General features: G+C 39.9%; 1 protein-coding gene across 1 annotated transcript in view; it reads left to right on the forward strand.

Moving 5' to 3' along the window:
- The window catches only part of CFAP46 (cilia and flagella associated protein 46), a 146,761-nt gene that overhangs the window by 59,047 nt on the left and 66,635 nt on the right, over positions 1 to 21,079 (forward strand). The window contains 7 exon segments of the mRNA XM_042458467.1: positions 1,368 to 1,580; positions 4,639 to 4,858; positions 9,112 to 9,261; positions 11,878 to 11,985; positions 13,827 to 13,961; positions 13,963 to 14,006; positions 18,071 to 18,202. Of these exon segments, the coding sequence (XP_042314401.1) occupies positions 1,368 to 1,580; positions 4,639 to 4,858; positions 9,112 to 9,261; positions 11,878 to 11,985; positions 13,827 to 13,961; positions 13,963 to 14,006; positions 18,071 to 18,202 (1,002 nt within the window).

The following is a 21,079-nucleotide window of genomic DNA, read 5'->3' on the forward strand; positions in this document are numbered from 1 at the left end:
CCAACACCATCTGGAGAGCCATAGATTCCTTATCTCTGGTTAATCCCAGGTTTCTAGCATAATTGTTCCTAGCTATTTAATAGAGTAAAAATGTTATTTTAAAGGAACATGACATTCTTTTCAGGTCTAAACAATATTACACTTAAAACAAAACAAAATTTTGTTAGATATTATTTAGGAAAACCAAGTATGTTTTAATGAAATTGTGAATTAGGGATTCCCATTATCATCTTAGGCCTGGAACAGATAGGCAGGAAAAAGCTGCTTGAGCATGCATTTTACAGAAACGTGTTGAACTCCAGCTGCCTGCACAGGCCACTCCCAAGGCAGCCTGAATGTGCCCACCCCAGCCACACAGCGCAGTGTGAAGCTGCACTGCTAGGTTGGTTTTTTTTTGTCGTTTCCCCACCATGCATATGCACCATTGCACAAACACACTGCCATCAACTGTCTGCCTAAATGCTATCCCATTGGATGGCCACCCCTTTGATCGGCCACACAGTCATACCAAGATCTTCCACCAGTACAGGGCATCAGAGCATTGGCATGCCTAGTAAAATACTGGCAAAACACAATCATATCCCCACACATGCCTCCTTCACCCCGTGCCTCCCATTGGACTGTCTGGTTACTGTATGTTGAACTTATATCTATTGGAGGTATCATACTTTCACATTTTTGCATTGCCGCAACAACTGCTTGGATAGGCCGACTCCATCCTTTTTTTAATGCATACCTGCACTGGTGTGTTTATATGCAGCTTTAAGGTTAGAGTTAGTGTTAGGATGGATCACTCCTTCAGAACCACTCTCGCATCAGGGTGTTTACATGCAATGTTGAAGGTACACATTTTCTACCTTGAGTCGGACTGTAGCAGTTTCTTTTTTCTCAGGCTTTTAGCCCCAAAGCGTGGCTTCAGTCTGGTTCCCACCCAGTTTGGAATCATGCATCATCTACAAGCCCTGCCTTCAAAGCAGCTGAAAACCTCTTTATTTGGCCCATCTGTTTCACCCCAAAGATTTATGAACTAAACCAGTAATTTCTGAGTTAACTAAATCAGATAATATTCTTTTATTATACAAATGAACTGGTATTTGTTAGCCATGATTTTTAATACTGTATGTGCACATTTTATTAGAATTGCAGGCATAATTTATTCAGCAAATATCTTCATTGACTATGGCCAGACTATAGACTATAAAATATATTTATGGTGGCAGTTACAAATAACTGTGTTGCATGCACAATTTCACAGATCTGGGGAATGCTTTTTCTTACAGGACATGTCTCCATATATTTTGCTTTCTTATTTTATTCTTGTTTTGAATTTTTTAAAATAAACATCCTTGTTGTTAATTTTTTTTTAGCACCTGGATAAACAACTTATCTAAATATGCTATGGAAAACTTTCTACGAGCTGCCAAAATTGGAGAGGACTTAAATGAAGCCTGGATTGTACATAATACTGTAGTGTATGTGCTAAACCACAATAAACATCTGATTGCTTCAAAAAGGCAAAGAGAAATCGTTGAACCTCTGGAAACTCTTTTCAGTGCTGTTAGGAATACTGGGCATTGTGGGTAAGTTCTGATATTCCCTGTAATTTTTTAGAGTTCATAGTAACAAAATGTTAACTAAACTTCTTGTTATTTATCTGGGTTCATTTTTAGCATGCTGTACCTCATGAAAGGACATAGATTACTTTTTTATATTATAGTAGACAGTACTGTGTTTCAGCTGCTATTGCAAACCTTCACTCTACTGTCAGTTTTACCCATAGGGTCTCATCATTTAGATAGAAATGACTGAGCAAAGCTTTTGTATGTAACAACAGAGTGGCCAGTGCTGTGCCTAATGAATAGAATAATGTATTTCACATGCATCCATTTCTAGTAACATGATTTGACATTCAGCCAGATTTTGTTCCATGCATCCAGGTTTAACACATGCTCTTTATCAGAAATTGTTACTAATTGAATTGGAATCTGGTATATTAATAGTAAGAATATAAAAGCTTCTTTTTATAAACAAAAAAGAAACTCTCCAATGTGGGTTGCAGGCTAGTTGCACTTTGTATATGTTCATTTAGCACATAAGCTATTATGCAAGATTGACTGATTTACATCTATACAGTATCTAATTTTCCTCTCAATTAAATGCTGGTTGATCATTTTTCACACTTCAGAATCCTGCAGCTCTCATGCCTGACAGTCAGTGGGGATATGTAGCTCCATTGGGGTTCTGTTTATTGGGTCTTAGAGAAGTTACTATGGTTTGTAAAATTTCAACATCCATTTTTGAAGTTCCTCACATATATAGATTGTGGCAACCACATGTATGGACCCCACATACAGACACTGGTACATACAATGACAGGGTTCACACATATGACAGGATTGGGATATAGGATCCTATGGCCCTACACTTTTCAAGACTTACGTGAGAGCAGTTGAGACAGTCCCTTAGTTAAACAACTCATAGCTAAAACTCACAGCCAAAACACTGTACCTGGAAGGTAAATTTAAATTCTGGTCAGAAGAACATTTGATGCTGGAGAAATTTTAGTTTGCTCCTGAATGGTTTATTTTCCAAGAAAAGTTTTATATTATAAATTATAACCAAATTCACACTCACATTTTTATCTATAACTGTCCATGCAAAAAACAATCATGTGTGTTGTATTTTAACCGTAACCATAGTTTATTACTTTAACTTGTTGTTGTGTACCTTCAAGTCGTTTCCAACTTCTGGTGCCCCTAAGGTGGACCTATCAGGGTTTTCTTGGAAAGTTTCTTCAGAAGGGGTTTGCCATTGCCATCCTCGAGTCTGAGAGAGTATGACTTGCCCAAGGTCACCCAGCAGTTTTCCATGGCCAAGCAGGAATTTGAACCCTGGTCTCCCAGGGTTCGAGTCCAATGTTCAAACCATTACATAATGCTGGTCCTCATTCAACTGCCTACTAGGTTTTTTTTTTCATCTTTTGCCATTCAGAAATAAGTCCCATTTAGTTTGTTTATACTTACTTCCATTATGTGCAGGACTGCAATCTAGAAAGGTCTATAGAAAACTGATTTCTGTGTGCTTGTTAGATGGATAACATGCATTTTCATATTCTTTTTCTAATAATGGTCTACTGTGGCACCAGAGCTCTCTGACAGCTAAATGGCTCACAAAACTACAGTTCCCAGAATTCCCTAGCATTGAGCGAGGGCAGTTAAACTGGTCTCAAATTGGATTATTTCTGCAGTGTGTTTTGGAGCATTGTCATTATAACATTTATATTGTAAAACTGTCAATAATGATGATGATGATGATAATAATAATAATAATAATAATAATAATAATAATAATATGTGTTTATCCAGATTTCATTGGAAATAGGTCCTACTTAGTTTACTGAGACTTACTCCCAGGTGACTGTGCATACAAATGGACTTTTACTACATGAGACTAAAAAGCAGAATTTTAACAGGATAAAAACTTGTATTAGAAGACTAGCCACATTACCGCACTGCACTCTTACAGTGTTGCTATTCCATTTTTACTGCTCTGTTGCATTCTGAGATCTGTAGTTCAATGATTCCTAAGAGTTCTCTGGCTGAGAATTCTAAACTGCAAATCCCAGAATGCAACAGGAAGCAGCCAGAGCAGTTCAAGTGGAATAGCAGCTCTATAAGAGTGTAGTGCAGTAAACTAGGTTGTGACCTTCCTGCTGCCACTCAGTTACTGTAGGTCACAAAACCCGTCAATGAGCTCCCAATCTCACTATTATATCACTGGTATTATAGTATGAAAAGCCTCTTCACTTCAGTTCCAGCACTGCAGCCTGATTCTCCCCCTCCCTATCCCTCCCCAGTGCTATTCCAAAGTAGGTGAACTCCGTGCCTGGTGATTTTTAAAAAAATCTTTGCTGTGTTTGTGGTAAAGTGATAAAAAAAAACAGTTTTAATCATTTTTGCTGTAGTTATGCAAACACAGCAAAGTTAAAAATAAATAAACCAACATTTCAGAGTTGGCCTGCTTTGGAAAACTAGTGAGAAAGGGAGAGTTTGAGGAAGGATGAGAATCAGGCCCCCTCATTGCACTGACTGCTGTAAAGCAGGAATTGAAGTGGAGGCTTATCACTCCTGGTGCGGATGGATTCCAAGCAGTGCAGTTGTGCGAGAGAAGAGAGGTATAATAAGAAACATTTTCAAAGCAGAATGTTCCTGTTTCTTTTCATGGTGTGATTGCCACAAGACACAAGGCTGGTGTGATAATATCCTAAATCCAATTTTAGTTTCATGTAAGGTGGATCCATTGAAAAGATTGGGGTTTGTTAATCACCACTCATGTAAGTGTCATTGATTTAAATTATTCAGTTTGATTGAAATCATACTTATGGCAAAAAAGCCAGCTTTTGCCGCTATGCCGTAGCCAGAAGCTGGCTTTAAGATGTTCTGGCAGTGTAGACTCCACTCTGCCAGAGTGCCTTGAAGCCGCCCACATGTAAATGGCCAGGGCAGCTTCAGAGCGGCTTCAGGACGTGTGCTGTATAAATTCTACACTCCATTACCACCCAGACAGCAACTCAAAAGGGCCATCTGTTATGGCCCTTAGTTCTTACCCTTTTTCTTCTTTTTTTTTCCCCCCCTTCAGGAATACTACTATTTTTGTAACATTATGTAATGCTTTGGCTCGAGCCCTAATTCTTCCTTGGATTCCAAAACCAATTCCAAAATCTGATGAAAAGAAAGTTACAGAAGAAGGACCCACCAAACGTAAAAAGGCTTCTTCAAAAGCATATGAAAAATCAGTTTCTGCACCAACTTCATCTGTGGATCCAGCTGGAATCCATGACATTAAATCAGCAATAGAGGCATGTATTTCTCATTGCAGATGATTACATCCTTATGTGTAAAAAATATAACAAAGGGTTACAGATTATTTACAGAATGTGGTACTTGAAAATTAATTCCTTTATATTCATGGTTATAAATGGGCATATTAATTTATTGGCATTATTCTTGATAATTGAATTAGTTACATTCATAGAATCAGATTAATTGATTTTTTTAGTTGTTTCTAGATTTTCAGAATAAGATGTTAGATATACAGAAAATATATATGGCACACTGAAGAAATCAGAGGATGAAAAGCAGAAGGGGTGTGGAGGAGAGAGAAGGGAGGAGAAGCCAAGAGAAATGAGGGAAGGACTAAAGAAAACTTAATTACAGTATCGAGGGCCCCATACAGATAGGCCAAAATAAAGCTGCTTCGGGTCACTTTGGAGGTATGCTGTTTAAATGTTGCATGCGTCCTAAGAGTCTGGAAGCCACGCCAAAGCCATGATCCAGTCTTAAGGACTGGAGCGCAACTTTGACGCAGCTTCCGGACTCTTAGGATGCATGCATCATTTTAACAGCATACCTCTAAAGTGACCTGAAGCAGCTTTATTTTGGCAGTCTGTATGGGGCCTATGTGCACTAAAAGAACACAAGGGGCTCACTGAATCCAACTGCCTTGCCTGAAAGAAGCAGAGCCCTCCCTCCAGTCCATCTGCCTTGGTACAGGCCTCAGAGGGAGAGAAGAATGCTGGACCTGATCCTCTCCCCCCTCACCATTCCCTTCTCCTTTTGTATCATGTCTTTTAGATTGTAAGCCTGCGGGCAGGGAACTGTCTGGTTAAAAAAATAATAATAATAAATGTAAGCCGCCCTGAGAGCCATTAGGGCTGAAGGGCGGGATATAAATACCTAAATAAATAAATAAATACACACCAAGTAAGAATTAACAATAGAAACCAGAATGGGAGGCCTCTGGAGCAGATGAGAATAGGGGATGGTATGGGAAAGGGAAGTTCTGTGGTGCAAATGGAGATCTGCTTGTGCAGTGTTGGATTTAATCCATTGTTGATACTTTTTAATACTGTGATTTTAAAATGCAAGGTTTTAAAAAATGTCTTCAGCCTGTAAAGAATAGGTGGATCCCTCAGTGTGAGATTGAGGAATAAAGAAGTGCATCAGGAGACAAAAACAATTTGTTTGAGGCAAAAGTAACAGATTTGGGGAAACCAAAGTAAAAAAAAAAAATACAATAGTTGATAGCTGCTTTTTCTTCTAATTCATCTTGGTAACTGTTGCATTCTACTAAAAGTGCAAAGGAAGAAAATGTTGTTGTTGCTGTTGTTAACTGCTGTCACGTTGTCTTTGATTTATGATGACCTGAATAGACAGATCAGGATAGCCTCGGTCATCCCGGGGTTGGTCCCTGGACCAATGCAGGGACAGGCAGGTGTTTACATGCCTGCTGCCATACCATGGACCCGCTACTGCTGCGTGTCCCTTATTTTCCTCCTCTGCCAGGGGTAGCTGTTGAGTTTCTCTTTATGTCAGACTGGGACCACCACATTGGCATCCAGTCAGCCTAATCCTGACCTGAGGGTATTGGCCGGCATTGTCCAAACAGGACAACGCGAGATATAGAGAACGTGGGTCTTTTGGCCCATGTGGACATCCCCTACCTGAATAAGAGACCTTCAAGTCACCCTATCATCAACAGCCCTTGTCAGGTCTTGCAGACTCAGAGGGGTGGTTTTCCTTGATTGAATCTATCCATCTGGAAGGAGGTCTTCCTCTTTTCCACCACAGCTCCTATCAGGAAGTGTGCCCAAACTGCAAACTCCAGTCTATCCCCATCCAGTAGAGACTGAATTCCTATTCCTGATCTGCTTTTCAATTTACCAGGAGCAGAACTGTCTTGTCTGAATTGTGCTTGAGTTTAGCATTCACCCACTCTGTTCCAGACACCAGATATTGGTTTAGAACTAAAACAACAGATTATTATAGAAAAGAAGAATAGAGTTCAGTAACATGAGCTCTGCATCCCAAATAGCACCCACTTCCACTGGTTTCATGTACATGTTAAAGAACACAGAGAGAATCTTGTGAGTTTCCACAGGCATAGGAATGGAATTCTCCAGTGCCAGGTTCTGAACTCTTCTGTCCATAAAAGACTGGAACCACTGTAAAATAATGCCTCCAGATTGCCAGGAAGGTGACATGAATGATAGAATCAAAACCCAACAGTTGTCCAGTGGAACCAAGGGGAATATACAGTGACCCCTTCCCTTACATGGGGATCCATTCCAGACCCGCCCACCCCCACATAAGGGAAATACTGTGAATGCTCGAGCCCCATTGAAAACAATGGGGCTCATGCACACAACATGCCACAGCATGTGTACTGCAGGCACGTACGCCATTGCCACTACTGGTACATGGCTTTCAGCATAAGCACCTGCATATGACGTGAGCGCGCTGTACTGTGCCTGAGTAGTTCACCATCCACCTAGGTCAGAGCTGGGCAACTGTGGAAGGAGAGGGGATTATATTGACCCTCCAGGAGACCTTGGAGAGCTACATTCCCTTGGTATACATGCTTCTGCCAAAAAAAAAAAAAATGTCCCCCAAAGAACTTCTAAGGGGGCATTTTCACCATGTTTCAGTGGGGGGCATTTTAGGGGGGAGGCATTTTCACCATGTTTGGGGGGAGTCATTTGGGGACTGAGGCCCTGTACAAATGGGCAGGTAGGGGCGGCAAACCACCACCTCTTTCTGCCCCAGATTAGTGCCATGGCAAACGCATGCCATGGCCCGATCCGGCCACCGCAGAGCACAAAAAGGAGCTGGTTTTTCCAGCTTCTTTTTGTGGTTGTGAAGAGGTGCCATAGCTGCTGCCGGGCGGCTTGCTCACACCCATTTGGCACAGTGCCGTTTGGGCGCTGCGGCAAAGGGACATCATCATGACAGGTATCATCTGAATGGGCACACACCAAGATGACGCCCAGGTAGCGTGGGGAGGGCTGTTTACTGACTATTGATTATATGTGACAAATTAGCATACATATTCATCTTCTTTTCAGCAGCAACATCATTGTTCATATATGGACCAAAGAAACAAGTATCAGAATATTTCACTTCCTTCATACTATTAAATGAGACAAAATACTGCTCACTGCCACTAAGCATTTGGCTGGAGAAAATCTTTTAAGAGGCTATCCACAAAGCTGATATTATTTTCAGTCTTCCATTTGATCATAATTTCAGAAATGTGGGTGGCAAAAGCAATTATTTGTATGTTTGTTTGTTTTTTAATCTTCCTTTGAGGTTCATATAACTAGAAATTTTATAGTTAGGAATTGGGAGTGCTAGCACAGCTTTGACTCTTAAGCAAGGGCCCAGCATCAACATGTGAATGGTGAAAACCGAGTCCCCACCCCCAGCCTTTCCTTCCTTTCCCTTTATCCCATCTACATCATGGAATGTAGATGGACAATGCTAGCTGAAGTACTTTCAGGGTCTTCCTGCATAGTCCATCCCGAGCCATGATACTGATGAAGCAGAGGGGGTTAAGCAATGAAACAAACCCCCTGTTTTTGCTTCTTTGCTTGTTCTGTTGTTGCTTCTATGCCACCAATCAGTCAAAAGTCAAAGGAAACTGTATTTTGTTTTTACTTGGCTCATCTCAAAAACATCACCATTTTATTTATATGTAGCAATTTTTAAAATTTTGATATTATTTATTAAATTAAGAAACCATGGCAGGGTACAGACTGCCACTTTGTGGCGGTCTGCCGCCACCGCCGGTAGGTCCGCGGGGGAGCCGGAGCCTTCAGACGGCGCGGCTCCCGCGTGGACTGAAAAAGAAGCTCCAAAATGGAGCTTCTTTTTGAGTCGCGTTTGGGACGTAGCGAGGCGCCAGGGGCGCACTCGCTACGTCATAAAGGCTGCGACACGTACGGACGCTCAGCGTCCGATACGTAAAGATGGCGGCGCCCGTATGAACAGGGCGCCGCCATCTTGTACATATTCAATACGTACTAGGGTTAGGGGGGTGCGGAAGCACTGCCCCTTCCTAACCCTAGTATGTATTGTATACGTACTATTTGGTGGTCTGTAACCCGCCCATGTTTCTAAACCACTCAAGAGGAAGTATAGGATTCAACAATTACTAAACAAGCAAACAAAATAGATTTCAGGGGAGTCGTGCAAAATATAGCCTCTGGATAAAAGACCATACTTTTTCATAGTGCCTTTTCTGCATTGACAGTTATAAAATGTTCTTCTTTAGGTGTGTGAATTTGCCATGCATTTGCCTAATGGAAGCGTACCTGATGAACCGGTGCCTGTTGCTATGCGTCAACAGGTTATTGCTACATGGGTGAAAGCCAAACAACTAGTGCAGCATCAGATTGGAAGATTGTATGGATCTGAGGATGAGGTATGTTCTAACTATGATATGAAGAACCTGAGTATCTGGAAAATAAAAGTCAGGCTTCCATAGTTCTGACTTCAGTACAGAACATGGTTGCAGCCGTGCATCTTAGGTAACCAAAGCTCTGTAAGATTCTAGTATTGTCTTCTGTTCATCTGGAAAGATTACTCTGCTGCTCATGCCATGTCAATTCTGTTGTCCCTGTTTTGCCTCCCATTAGAGGATTTAGTTGTATTCACATATATCTGTAGTACTGTACTGCTTCTTCTTATTCTGATAAGAGGGGTCTGAACAAGTAGATCTGAAAAAGGTGCTAAATGCTACACACACACACACACACACACACACATAAAATATACATAGCTATAAAAGCAGGTGAGTTCCTCGTTATATCTCAGATAGCTTCAACACGGGAACCAGTGAGATTGCCAAAACTCTGCCAGGGTCATCTCAGCAAGACAGAAGTAAGAGGAAGGAATAGTGTTTTAATTGCTTTCCTTACCTCAGATAATATTAAAGTTGTTCTTATAGCTGTCCCTCCATTAAAATTAGTGGAGATGATTGAACAATACCAGCTTCCAAGACAGACATAGATTGGGGAGTGGTTTGGAGGCAAGTCTGGGGTCCTCTTGTGGAATGGCCAGTACAGTCAGCCTCCCATATCCATGGATTCTGCATCCACGGATTCAACCATCCATGGCTTGAAAATATTCTGCTCCCCCCCCCCAAAAAAAAAGTTTCAAAAAGCAAACCTTGAATTTGCCATACTATCTGACAAACATCATTTTGCTATAACATAGTAAATAATGGGACTTGAGCATCCACAGATTTTGGTATCTATGGGATGCCCTGAAACCAAATTCTATGGATATCAAGGGCACACTGTTTGCTAAGATTTCTGCCCCTTCAAGCACAAAGCCTTGAATTATACACCGAGTCATTATCACAAATCACTGTTGTTCTTGAAAAAGACCTGTTAAAAGAATATTGAATTAGCTTTCTGTATTTCTGTGGAAATAAATTCTCTCCTTAACAGGTACAATAAAAATCATACAGATAAAGTTTTAACGCATTATATTAATGGTACGTTTTGACTGATGGACTTAAACCATCAAACTGGCATGGGACAGAGGAGAACAGATGGCATTATCATCTTTTCCCTTTCAAATGTTCTCTCCCTCTATATTGTCTTTTTAAAGTTGCTGTTAACTGTAGTGCAGCTAGGGCTAGATTTCAGGGTTAAAATTGGGGGCTCAAATGTCAAGACCATGTTGCACCCTGGTCTGGAAAATGACATGGATGTGGCCACTAGGTGGAACTGGAGCAGAGGTTACTACAGTTTAAGTGGCAGGTGCATGAGTCAGCATTTGCTGAGCTCTGCATGATGGGAAGTCTGATGAACATGCACAGTGGATGAAGCCAGCCAACAGTGCATCATGGGTGTTCTGATGCAACAAGCACTGGGTTTCATTAGTGCAAGGCATGGCTGCCACATAATCCCAAGAGAACCAGCTGTATAACGGAGAGGGACAGAATCTCCGTATTTGGTTTGTTATGGTTGATAGTTGGCAAAGCACTTTGTTAGACTGTATAGCTGTGAGTATTCAAGATGGCTGTCTGATACTCTGTATATCTTTCTAAATATTTTGCAACAAAGATTAAACCCTCATTGAGTGAATCTCGCTCTCTTGCAATTCATTCGTCCAAGCTAAAGCATCAGCCTGCATGGGAGGATTTTTCCTGTGCGGCTTGGAGGCAGACATTTCACAGAGACCATCTGCTGGGCATTTCTGCCTACCTGCATCAACTCTAATTGTGTGGATGATAGACTTTGTGTGTCTGCATACCCCAACATCCACAGTTTGGGGATGTCCCATGTGACCAAGTAGATGACACAGGCAGTAGCCACAATATCATATCTTAAGAAGCACTGCTGTGGAAAAAAAGAGATAGTTTATGTGTACTTCTGAGTCTGAGTTTTATCTCTAAAAAAAGAACACAGATGATGGCATTATAACTCTAACTGTAGATGAATCATGTGATGGAGTATTCATTTTTTAAGGTATTTTTACACAGAGAAAATATTTGGAGAAGGAACTAGGCTAGAGATCTGGTTTAAGTAAAGTGTGCAGCAGTAACTCATCCAAATTAGAATTACACATACAGAATACTATACAGTCAGCCCTCCACATTCATTGGGGTTAGGGGCACAGAACCCCTGCAAAAGTGGGAAAACCGAATAACTCTAGCCCCCCCCCCCCCCCCAAAACCATAGTTCACATACACAAAATGTATAATTACAGCTTCATCCCAGCACGGATGCCTTTGAGAGGGTGGTGGGATTTGTCACCACCTCCTCTGCTGCCCTATGCCAATTTTAATAGGGACTTACTAGGCTCAATTGCAGTCTCTCAGTCTCGCAAAGCTTCCAGTCCTTATTAAAAAATCTCACAGGGTAGCAGCCGAGGTGGCAGTAAATAATCCATGAATAATCAAATCCGCAAATGTCAAACCTGCAAATGCGGAGGGACGGTGTATAATGTGAAGTAGGTGTCTTTATATATTTAACAGAATTATTAGTTATTTTTTAAAGCCTGAATGTCAGTCTTTCTTCCTATTCAGGGTAGTGACGAAGGATCCAGTCCCATGGCCAAAGTATTTATTGGTTTGGAAATGTACTCTTGTAACGGTTTGGGTCTGATGGACTTTTCACTTCCCAGCTTGTCAAATGTATGTTTATCTCCCTTTTAATTCCACGAATAGGCACTTTTAACAGAATACACATTACATGAAATTTATTTAGATAATGTAGTTCTATATGCATGTGTATGTCATCTAAATAACTGAATTTTGCTGGAGGTTGCTCTGCCTTTTTATGCTGAAACTTTGGAAAGTTAATTTACTGCTTCAGCTGCCATCTGATTAAAGCATTTCAGCTGATTTATCACCTGTCCGTTAATTGATTTATCAAGTAATTTTTATATAATTTAACTGAAAATTATTAATGATATGAAATGAATTTATGTCTATCCTACCTTTCTGAATAATAGAGACAAGCAAGGTTTATAAAACCTAAATTTAAAAAATAAAACAAGCATCTAAGCAACAGTGTGAATATAACAAGTTAGTATGCCAGCCAGCTTACACCGCAAACTAAGCAACTGCATTCTCAGCAACCTGAAAAAGTGACCTTTTTTTGAAAATTCTATGTTCATTTGGTACCTAAAGGCAGAGGAGAAGGGGTTGGCATTCAGGCATGGTAAATGCCCTTGTATCCTGTTATGATTCCTTGACTGCCAGATTTTAAAAGACGATGGGAGAAGATAGAGCCTTTCCTTGTGAGTGAAGTAAATGGGTTCATGTAAAAGCTGTCTTAGACCTTTGATAAAACCAAGAAACCTACATTTTGGTTTGGACCGAAGTAAATAAAAAACCAGTGACATTGGTGCATTAATGCTATTATACTGTAAGCCAAAAAAGCAGTTTTGTACAGACACTCTACTGCACTTTGCATCCTTTTGAATACTCTCTAAACCATACTCTCATCCTGAGTCATCAAAGGACAATTTATTGGCCGTATTTGTTCTAGAAGGGACACAGCCTAACCTGTGTGTAGAAATCTCATAACCATGGTCATTTCCTGGCTTCAAGAAGCAATGGTAGATGGAGAAGAACTCCAAAGCTTGCCCATGAGGGAGTTCAATCCTACATAGGGCCCAAATATTCCACTTTATTAAGAGGTTGTGGGCTGGACTTCTAATACAGGTTTATGATCTTTTCATTAGAAACAGATTAAAGTGATTTTCTTCACCAGGTGATCTTGAAAGAGATCACAGGGCAGGGACGTAGGCCGGGGGGGGGGGTTCTGGGGGTCCGGACCCCCCCCTCCATTAGAAAAATGAATGGGTGTGGTGCTGCTGCACGCCGCACTCAAGCCCCATTATAATGGTGGCACTTAGTCTGGACCCCCCCCCTTCCAAAATCCTAGCTACGCCCTGACAGGGGCCATGAGTTCAACTCCCTGCCATGCAGGAATCCTAATCAGAGCACCCCAACAGATGGCCATCCACGGGTAGTATAGATTTCCATTCTGTGCATATACTGGACCTCTTGTTTTTTTTTTTAAGTAATAAAGCCTATTTGGTGTACTTCTGCATGGCAGTGGGTGTTGGACTGTGGTGGCCCTTGTGATCTCTTACAATTCACATGATCCTGTTTAGGGTTTTTTTAAAGGAGTTGTTTATTCTGAGAATTTGTAAACAAAATACCAAGCAAATGTTTCAGATAGTTTCCCTTGAATCACCTTATTCACCGTAATAATAATAATAATAATAATAATAATAATAATATAGATAATTATATACTATTATTTTATCAATTTTTTTAAAAAAAATCACTTCCTCCATGTGGTCCCACTTATTTCCTATTCAAAGTTTTCAAATGTTTCCAAAGTGTGCACAACCCCAGTGCCAGTGCAATTACGGTATTATTCCAAAATTATCTCAGACTAACAGTGCGAATGCTTATGTGCGGATTCGGGAGAACATCTTTATCCCAACTTTTGTTTGCAGTTAGTGAAAATGGCTTTAGAGTGCAACTGGACAGACTCACTAGTTCAACTTCAAACAATAACCAGGCTTGCACATTGCCACAACCATTCACGACCATGACTGGCAATGACTTGCTCTCAGAAGGCTTTGGAATTAGGGTGATAAAGTGCCAGAAAACATTGAGGCAAAGAAAAAAGGAATGTAAGTAGATGTGTAACTTCTAAATGTGATGTTAAGAAATGTTATAAGGATAATTAGAAGTTGTTGAGAAACTGGTGGCAAGTATTATGCATTGGAACAGTCATAGACTTCATGATCCCTTCCCATAACTAATTTCCTGTTTCATCGGCACTGCAATGAAGTAAATTCAACACTGACATATTACTTTACATTCACAACCCATAAACGATATTAAAGCTGGTATAGGATGCCAGCTGAGCAAAGACTTTTATTAGACTAACAACATGTTTGTGGTTTAGTAGTCATTAAAAGAATTTTAAAGCATAAAGACTGAATTATTCTGACTATGGGTTCAAATGCATAATGGGAATGTTCTGTCTTAAGACCTGATAGCCAGTTTTAAGACTTTACTTTTTTAAAAACTATTTGTTCCAGTTCTTGGTGGCTGTTGTTTTGTCTTTCATTTTTTGCTATATCATTGTTAATAATAGTTTTTTAAATGGATTTTTTAATTCACATCTTTCACAGAAGCTATGTATGTTGTGTATATTCAACATTTTGTTTTTGGTTTTTTTTTTCATCTGTGAAAATATTTCAATCCATTTCCAGATCTAATGAAAGAGAATAAAATCTTACTTTTAAAATTCATATTTAATGGTTAATGCTAATGCTAATGGGTGATAAAGAATGCTATTTATAAAATAATTAATATAATCTGTACTGAAGGTCAATATTAGTAGAGAGGGATGGATGGAATCAGTATCTTCAGAATTTTCTTCCAATGCATAAAATAGAACTTTACTGTCCTCTTGTGGAAATGGGTTTATTGTGTGCATTATACTGATTTGTCAGAGGGAAAAGGTAGGTTCTTATCCAAATACATAGTGGCAATGTAACTTTCTTGTGGTAAATTTTTAACTGAAAAACAGTCACACAGAGAGAGGCGCTTAAGTAAAAGACTGTCAGGTAGAGAGGAGAATGTATTCTTGGCCCTGTTTTCTGCGAGCAATCCATCTGCTTTTCTCCACAATGAAAGGCTACAAAGACCTACATGTCAAATACATTTTGCCCTTGTTCAATTTACTATTTTGACATCTTATTAGGAACAGATTGATGCTGTCTTTACTCACGGTTTTTCTTTGCCCACATCCAACAACAGGGTTTTACTCTTGTGTCAAAAATTACGTGAATGTGCCTTTTCCTTATTTCCATTTCCTGTTCGTTGTGAATTTCTTTTTGGTTTCCTGCAAATGATTTTTATGGCAAAGCAACTTATATGAGTGTGTGCAAATATCGTCTAGTCATTTTTAATGCATGTTGTTCATACTGTGTTGTACCCAGTGATGTGCCATTGATGCACGCATCGTCCAAATTGGTTTTTTTGTTGTTTGTTTTTTGGGTTTTTTTGTTTTTTTTGTGTGTTTGGGGGGGGTTGTTTGCAACTGGTGGGTGGGTGATGGGCGGTGCAACTAGTGAATCTTATTGGTTATGTGTGTGGCCCCGGACGTGTTTAGATAAGGGAAATGTGCATTGGTCGAAATCTAGTGGTGTTTTGCCACTGGGGTGGTAATGTCAAGTCAATGGACAAACGATGCGAGACCAGTGTCAGTTCCCCACGGGGCCTTGGAACTCACTGGGTGACCTTTGGCAAGTCATCCACCACTCAGGCCCGAAAAACGCATGACAGATTTGTGACTTGTGCACAAAACAACAACAAGGTTAGGAACGCAAAGGCGAGCGCCAGTAGGGCACTACACTTGCAGGAGTAGGGTTGGGTGTGCGTGTGTCAAAGGTCCAACCTGCAGAAAATAATACAGTCGGACCCAGTTAACTGGCCGGCTGCAGTGCTAGGGAGTTTGGTGAAGGGGGAGTTTGGTGAGGCATTTTAGTTTCTGTTCAAGAGCTCTGGGGCCACATTAAACTACAATGGCCAGAGTCCCAGCACGGAGCCAGGCAGTAAAGCAGTCGAACTGGATTAGGCGGCAGGGTGGTTTGGGGCCAAAGTGGGTACAGGCAGGAATCGGATAGGCCTTGTACAAGGATGTTCTATCAGAACCAATTCCCCACCCCCCATTGAGATGGCAATGTTGGGGAGCTGCAGGGTGACCTCCTGGCTAGATGCTAGTAATTACTGCGGCACCTGAACTGGCTGACCACCTCTTTCTTCCTTCTGCATAAAAAATATTTGTCTCAGATCCGTTTTAATCCTGTTGGGGTGGAAAGCCTTGCCAATTGTGCCCTACATCTGTCCTGTTGCTTGCAGGGCAAAATTGGGCAAGCTTTCACCCCAACGAGCATTAAAAAGGCGGAGACAAATTTTATGAACGGGGTAACTGAATACAATAATTGCAATAAAAAAAAATATATTGAATTCCTATTTAATGACATTTCTTAAGCTAATTATTGCTTACAGATGGCATGTTTTCATTTTCTTTAATGTCAATCAGTTTGTACATTCAGAGTAAGGGCTGGTTTTGAAAAAATGACAATTCCAACATAACAAGCTTGCATGAGCGGCAGTTTTCTCATCCTAATTTACTCTGATGCCAAGATAATGTGAGCTACAGTTTGCTATTTGGAACTATGATTGTTTAAAGCAAACAAAAACAAGCAAAAACCATCCAACTTTCTTTGTGACTACACTAGAGAAAGAGAAGGAGAGAGTATGTGAATCCAAAGATTATGAAGGATTTTATTGAAGAAGCAAACTGTATTCCCATAAATTTTAAACTGGACTAAGACAGCAGAACAGATATATCTATCAGTGGTCATTCAGTAAAAATTAAGACAGTAACTGAATTGGTGCAGAGCAGTTTGAATGATATAACCTTGAAAATATCAATATCGTTAGGTATCATGCTAAACAACCATATTTTTGTACAATTGCAAACTGTTTACTCTAACACAACAGAAGAAAAATAGGCTATCTGAAGAAGTCTGTTTATCCCAGACTTTTCCTTTTAAATAGGAATGATTTGTAGTGTTTCGCATTTTCCCAATCATAGCTTAGGTAGGAGACTGAAATAATACTGCATATCATTCCTGCCTTCACTACCAACAAAATATAAGCCATGAGCCATGCTTCACCCCACCACGGTAAAATGAGACACCCAACCTCTGTGAACTGTACAACACCAGCACCTTTCATTTATGTTAATTCTCCATCATTTACATTGTTTTAATGCTGCGTACAATGTTTACATGCACATGGGCTCCAACCACAAGAAATTGCATGTCTTTGTTATGGCATGGTACAAGATTTATAAAATAATTGAAATAAAAACAAACCAAAGTTAGTATTAATCATGATACATCAGAAATAGAATATGCATATGTGCTTCAAACATAAGCTATAAGAGCAGCTTTGGTTAGTCATAACAATGGTTAACATCCATATGTACCTAGTACAGTATCATGGTTAAAGCAAACCATGAAACAGAAGGGGGCATTCATCCACTGAAAGGGACACAGAAAGGAAGGAGCTGATAGCAATGGGTATGGTCCTGGTTTAGCCATGTTGAAGGGTTATTTTTAAGCACTACAAATGGATTCCATTATCCTATATGAAGTTGAATACAAGTCGCAAGAGTTTAAATACAGTATAATGATCCCTATATTCACCAATTAAGGATATGATGGAAATCTCATTTAATTGCACTGCTGATCTTTCAAGCTTCTGCACCCGTTACTATGTCTCTCGTGTGGTGTGTGTGTGTGTGTGTGTGTGTGTGTGTGTAAGAGGGTTGAGTACTAAGGCTCCTAATTAGTCCATTCAAGTTTCTTTCTTTACACACAACACACACACACACACACACGGAATTGACAGACAAAATAGTAGATATAGCCTAATTAGCTGAAGAAAAGGTCTTCTTGGTTATCTCTATAGAAAGGTATTTTAAAATTATTTTGTTATTCTGAGTTAGAGAAAGATTTGGCATTGTAAAGCAAGTTCAGACATTCACATTAGATCTCAATTGCTAAATGGAAATAGAAGTAACTCTTTGCTGGTAAATGTACTGGACGTTCAGTTTTTGATCTCTGGATATTGGATATTCCACTGTCAGTGCCTTGGGCTTTTTATACAGGAGTGACTATGCAGCAAGACAAGAAATGCTAAGTATTGCTGCTTGTGTACAAGGGAAGAGTATGATGGAAAATCTGGCTGGCAAAAAACATTTGCGTACTGTAGCATCAAAATCCTTTGTGGAAAGTGCAAGGTATGTAGTAAGGATGTAAGAATACCCACAAATGTTCTCATGCTCAATAAAGAGAGCATGTCAAAAACTGAGGCATCTCTGACAAAATGCAGAACAGCTGCAAAATTCTTCGCAATTCAGGACTTTTTTCAATAAATTTGTTTGCACACGGGCTAGAATCTTATTGACCAGTTACAGAACATTACCAAGAGTTACGTGTTAGTGGCTGCTTTTATATTTATGATCCCTATGTATCCCCTCTTTATTGGAATACATAGGGACCATGAAAGTCCCCCAGTCTCCACTTATCAGTGATCAACAGGGATCTGTTCCACTGCCACTCAGAAAGTGACTCACTGACATTCTCACAAGCCCCCATGGATGTGGTTTCTGCTATGAGGGAATGACCACAGAGACCCTGTTTTTGTCTGTCACAACAGAAGTCACTTGTACAAGGGGGTGGGGATGTTACTTAGCTTCCTGAGTGATCCTGTGAATCACAATGACTGCAGTGGGGATTGAAGGGGGTGGTCAGGGCGGGATTCACCGTGATTACATAGCAACATAGTGCATAAGGAATTCTGGTCATGCTATTTAATGCAAAAACCGCCCAAAAAGACAATAACTGAAATTTAACAGTTTAAACAGACAGTAACTGAAATAATCTATTTATATTTCACTCTTAAACAAACTTTGGGAAAATCTAGTTTCTGAAGGAAATGAAATTGCTTTTTACTTACAACAGATGTATGGATACATAGAATTAGCATGTAATAATCAACTAAGGCTGCATTCTCACTCACATTTTTGTGCCAAGTAGATCCAGAGAGATTCGATGATGCAACACCGAATCAAAGTTCCCACTGCATTTACCCCGATAGAATCTTTCTGTGGCAATTTAACCCTGTTGATGTTGACATTACTATATGAATTGGTTTAAAATGGAGCCGCCATTTCGATCATTCTCGGGGGGGGGGGTTTAAATATCAATCAACTGATGCACATCTACATCACGCTGTTTGGGTTACATTTCCTGGCCTGAAAAACCCCTTGCCAAGAAACACCTGTAGTAACTTCTCCTTTGGAGATTCCACCCTCCCCCATCAGCCTTGGAGGAGGACAATGGCAAACCCCTCTGAGAACCCCTTGCCAAGAAACCCCTATGATAGTGTTATCTTGAGGCCTTGGTTCTTCAGACCCCTAACCCCCACCCCCACTGATTTTTTTAATGTCAATCAAATCATACAAACCTTTGTCACACCAGTGACGCCAGTATTTAAAGTTACTGTGTACTGCAACCATGCAATAGAACAGATGTTCATAAGCTGTCAAAATTTATTTTTTGAAAAAAGTACACTGCCTAATGGGATGTTTCCAGGGGAACCCCCTCCATGGCTATGGCTTTGGTTGACAAGGAGAGAGCAAAGGGGTGGGCATGATGTGCTCCCTGCATATTAACTCCTCCCTTCGAATTGAATCAACAGCAAGCTTCCATTTGCAGCTGGTAAAAAATGACCAGTTCTTTTGAAAAGACACACTAAAAACCCCGTCTCCAAAAGAACTGGGTTAAGGGGTATTTGTGCCACCCGCCCTCCCAGAATTCGGGTTGGGAAAAACCGGCACACATGTGAATGATCCCCTTTTAAACCAGTTTGCAAACTGGTATATAACATAGTGTGAACAGCTCCTAAATATGTGAGATTCCAAAATACTACGGGTAGGTGGTTTGAATAACTGTATGTAAAAGTTGGTGTAAGATAGTACTAGGATAGCATTTTTATTTTAGAAAGTTGACTGAAAATTGATAAGAAAGACTTTGTGTCAAAAAATCTATGAATTGCTGTTGTAACCTACTACAAGAGAAAAATCATGATACAGTGGTGCCCCGGGATACGAAATGATCGCGTTACGAAATTTCCGGGGTACGAAAAAGTTAGATTGGAAAAAACTGTTCCGGGTTACGATGTTTTTTTCGGGTTACGAAATTTATTTCGGCGCGAAATTCAAACGCAAAGCGCGGCTAGCGGCTTTCCAGCGCTAACGGAAAGCCTTTTCGGGTTGCGAAATTATCGGGTTACAAACGGAGCGGCGGAACGAATTAATTTCGTAACCCGAGGTAGCACTGTATGTTTGACACAAAATGTAGGTCATTTGCACAACTTCCAACCTTTAGGGAAACATCTGGATACATACTGTAGCATTATTTTTTCACATTGTATTAACTGGATGGAAAATTGCTATGAAGTAGTGACCAGATAGCTTGTGGTGCCTAGAAATATAATTATGGGTATATAGGATATTTTGTATGGGAAATCTAAAGGAGAAGTATGAACTGATTACCAGTTACGATGAATTTGTCCTTCTTGTAACAGAATGGGTTGTATTTTCAAAGTGATTAGTGAAATGAGAATATGTAGAAATTGAGAATTGCTGCTGGCAAATAGTGAAATGAAAGACACAAATCACACACTGAAAAATGAATCATCATCATCATGATGACTGAGTATATTGTCATTTTTAAAAACTTACAATTGTTTATTGATTGGAACAACAGCATATCTACAAATATCATCTTTAACCTTTTGAATAATATTTTCAATATTGGAAAGAGAAAATTAATGTAGAATTGTTACCATGTGGAACTGTAATCATACTATTTTTAAAATGTGATGATAGGAAATTATTTTTAAATCTATTTAGTAATTCTAACTTCCCTTCATTCATATTTGCACCTTTTCCCCCTTTAGGATTATTTTAAAAAGGGTATTTTTTTAATGCTTACTAGAATAGGGACAATTTTGGCATAGGATTAAATAATTTACATTTTTTAAAAAAAAACTCTTCTGTAATGGAATGGATGCTCCAAGAATACTGGAATTGTTTCACTGCTCCATTAGG

The sequence above is a fragment of the Sceloporus undulatus genome, chromosome 3 (assembly GCF_019175285.1).
Source record: "Sceloporus undulatus isolate JIND9_A2432 ecotype Alabama chromosome 3, SceUnd_v1.1, whole genome shotgun sequence".
NCBI classification, from domain to species: Eukaryota; Metazoa; Chordata; class Lepidosauria; order Squamata; family Phrynosomatidae; genus Sceloporus; species Sceloporus undulatus.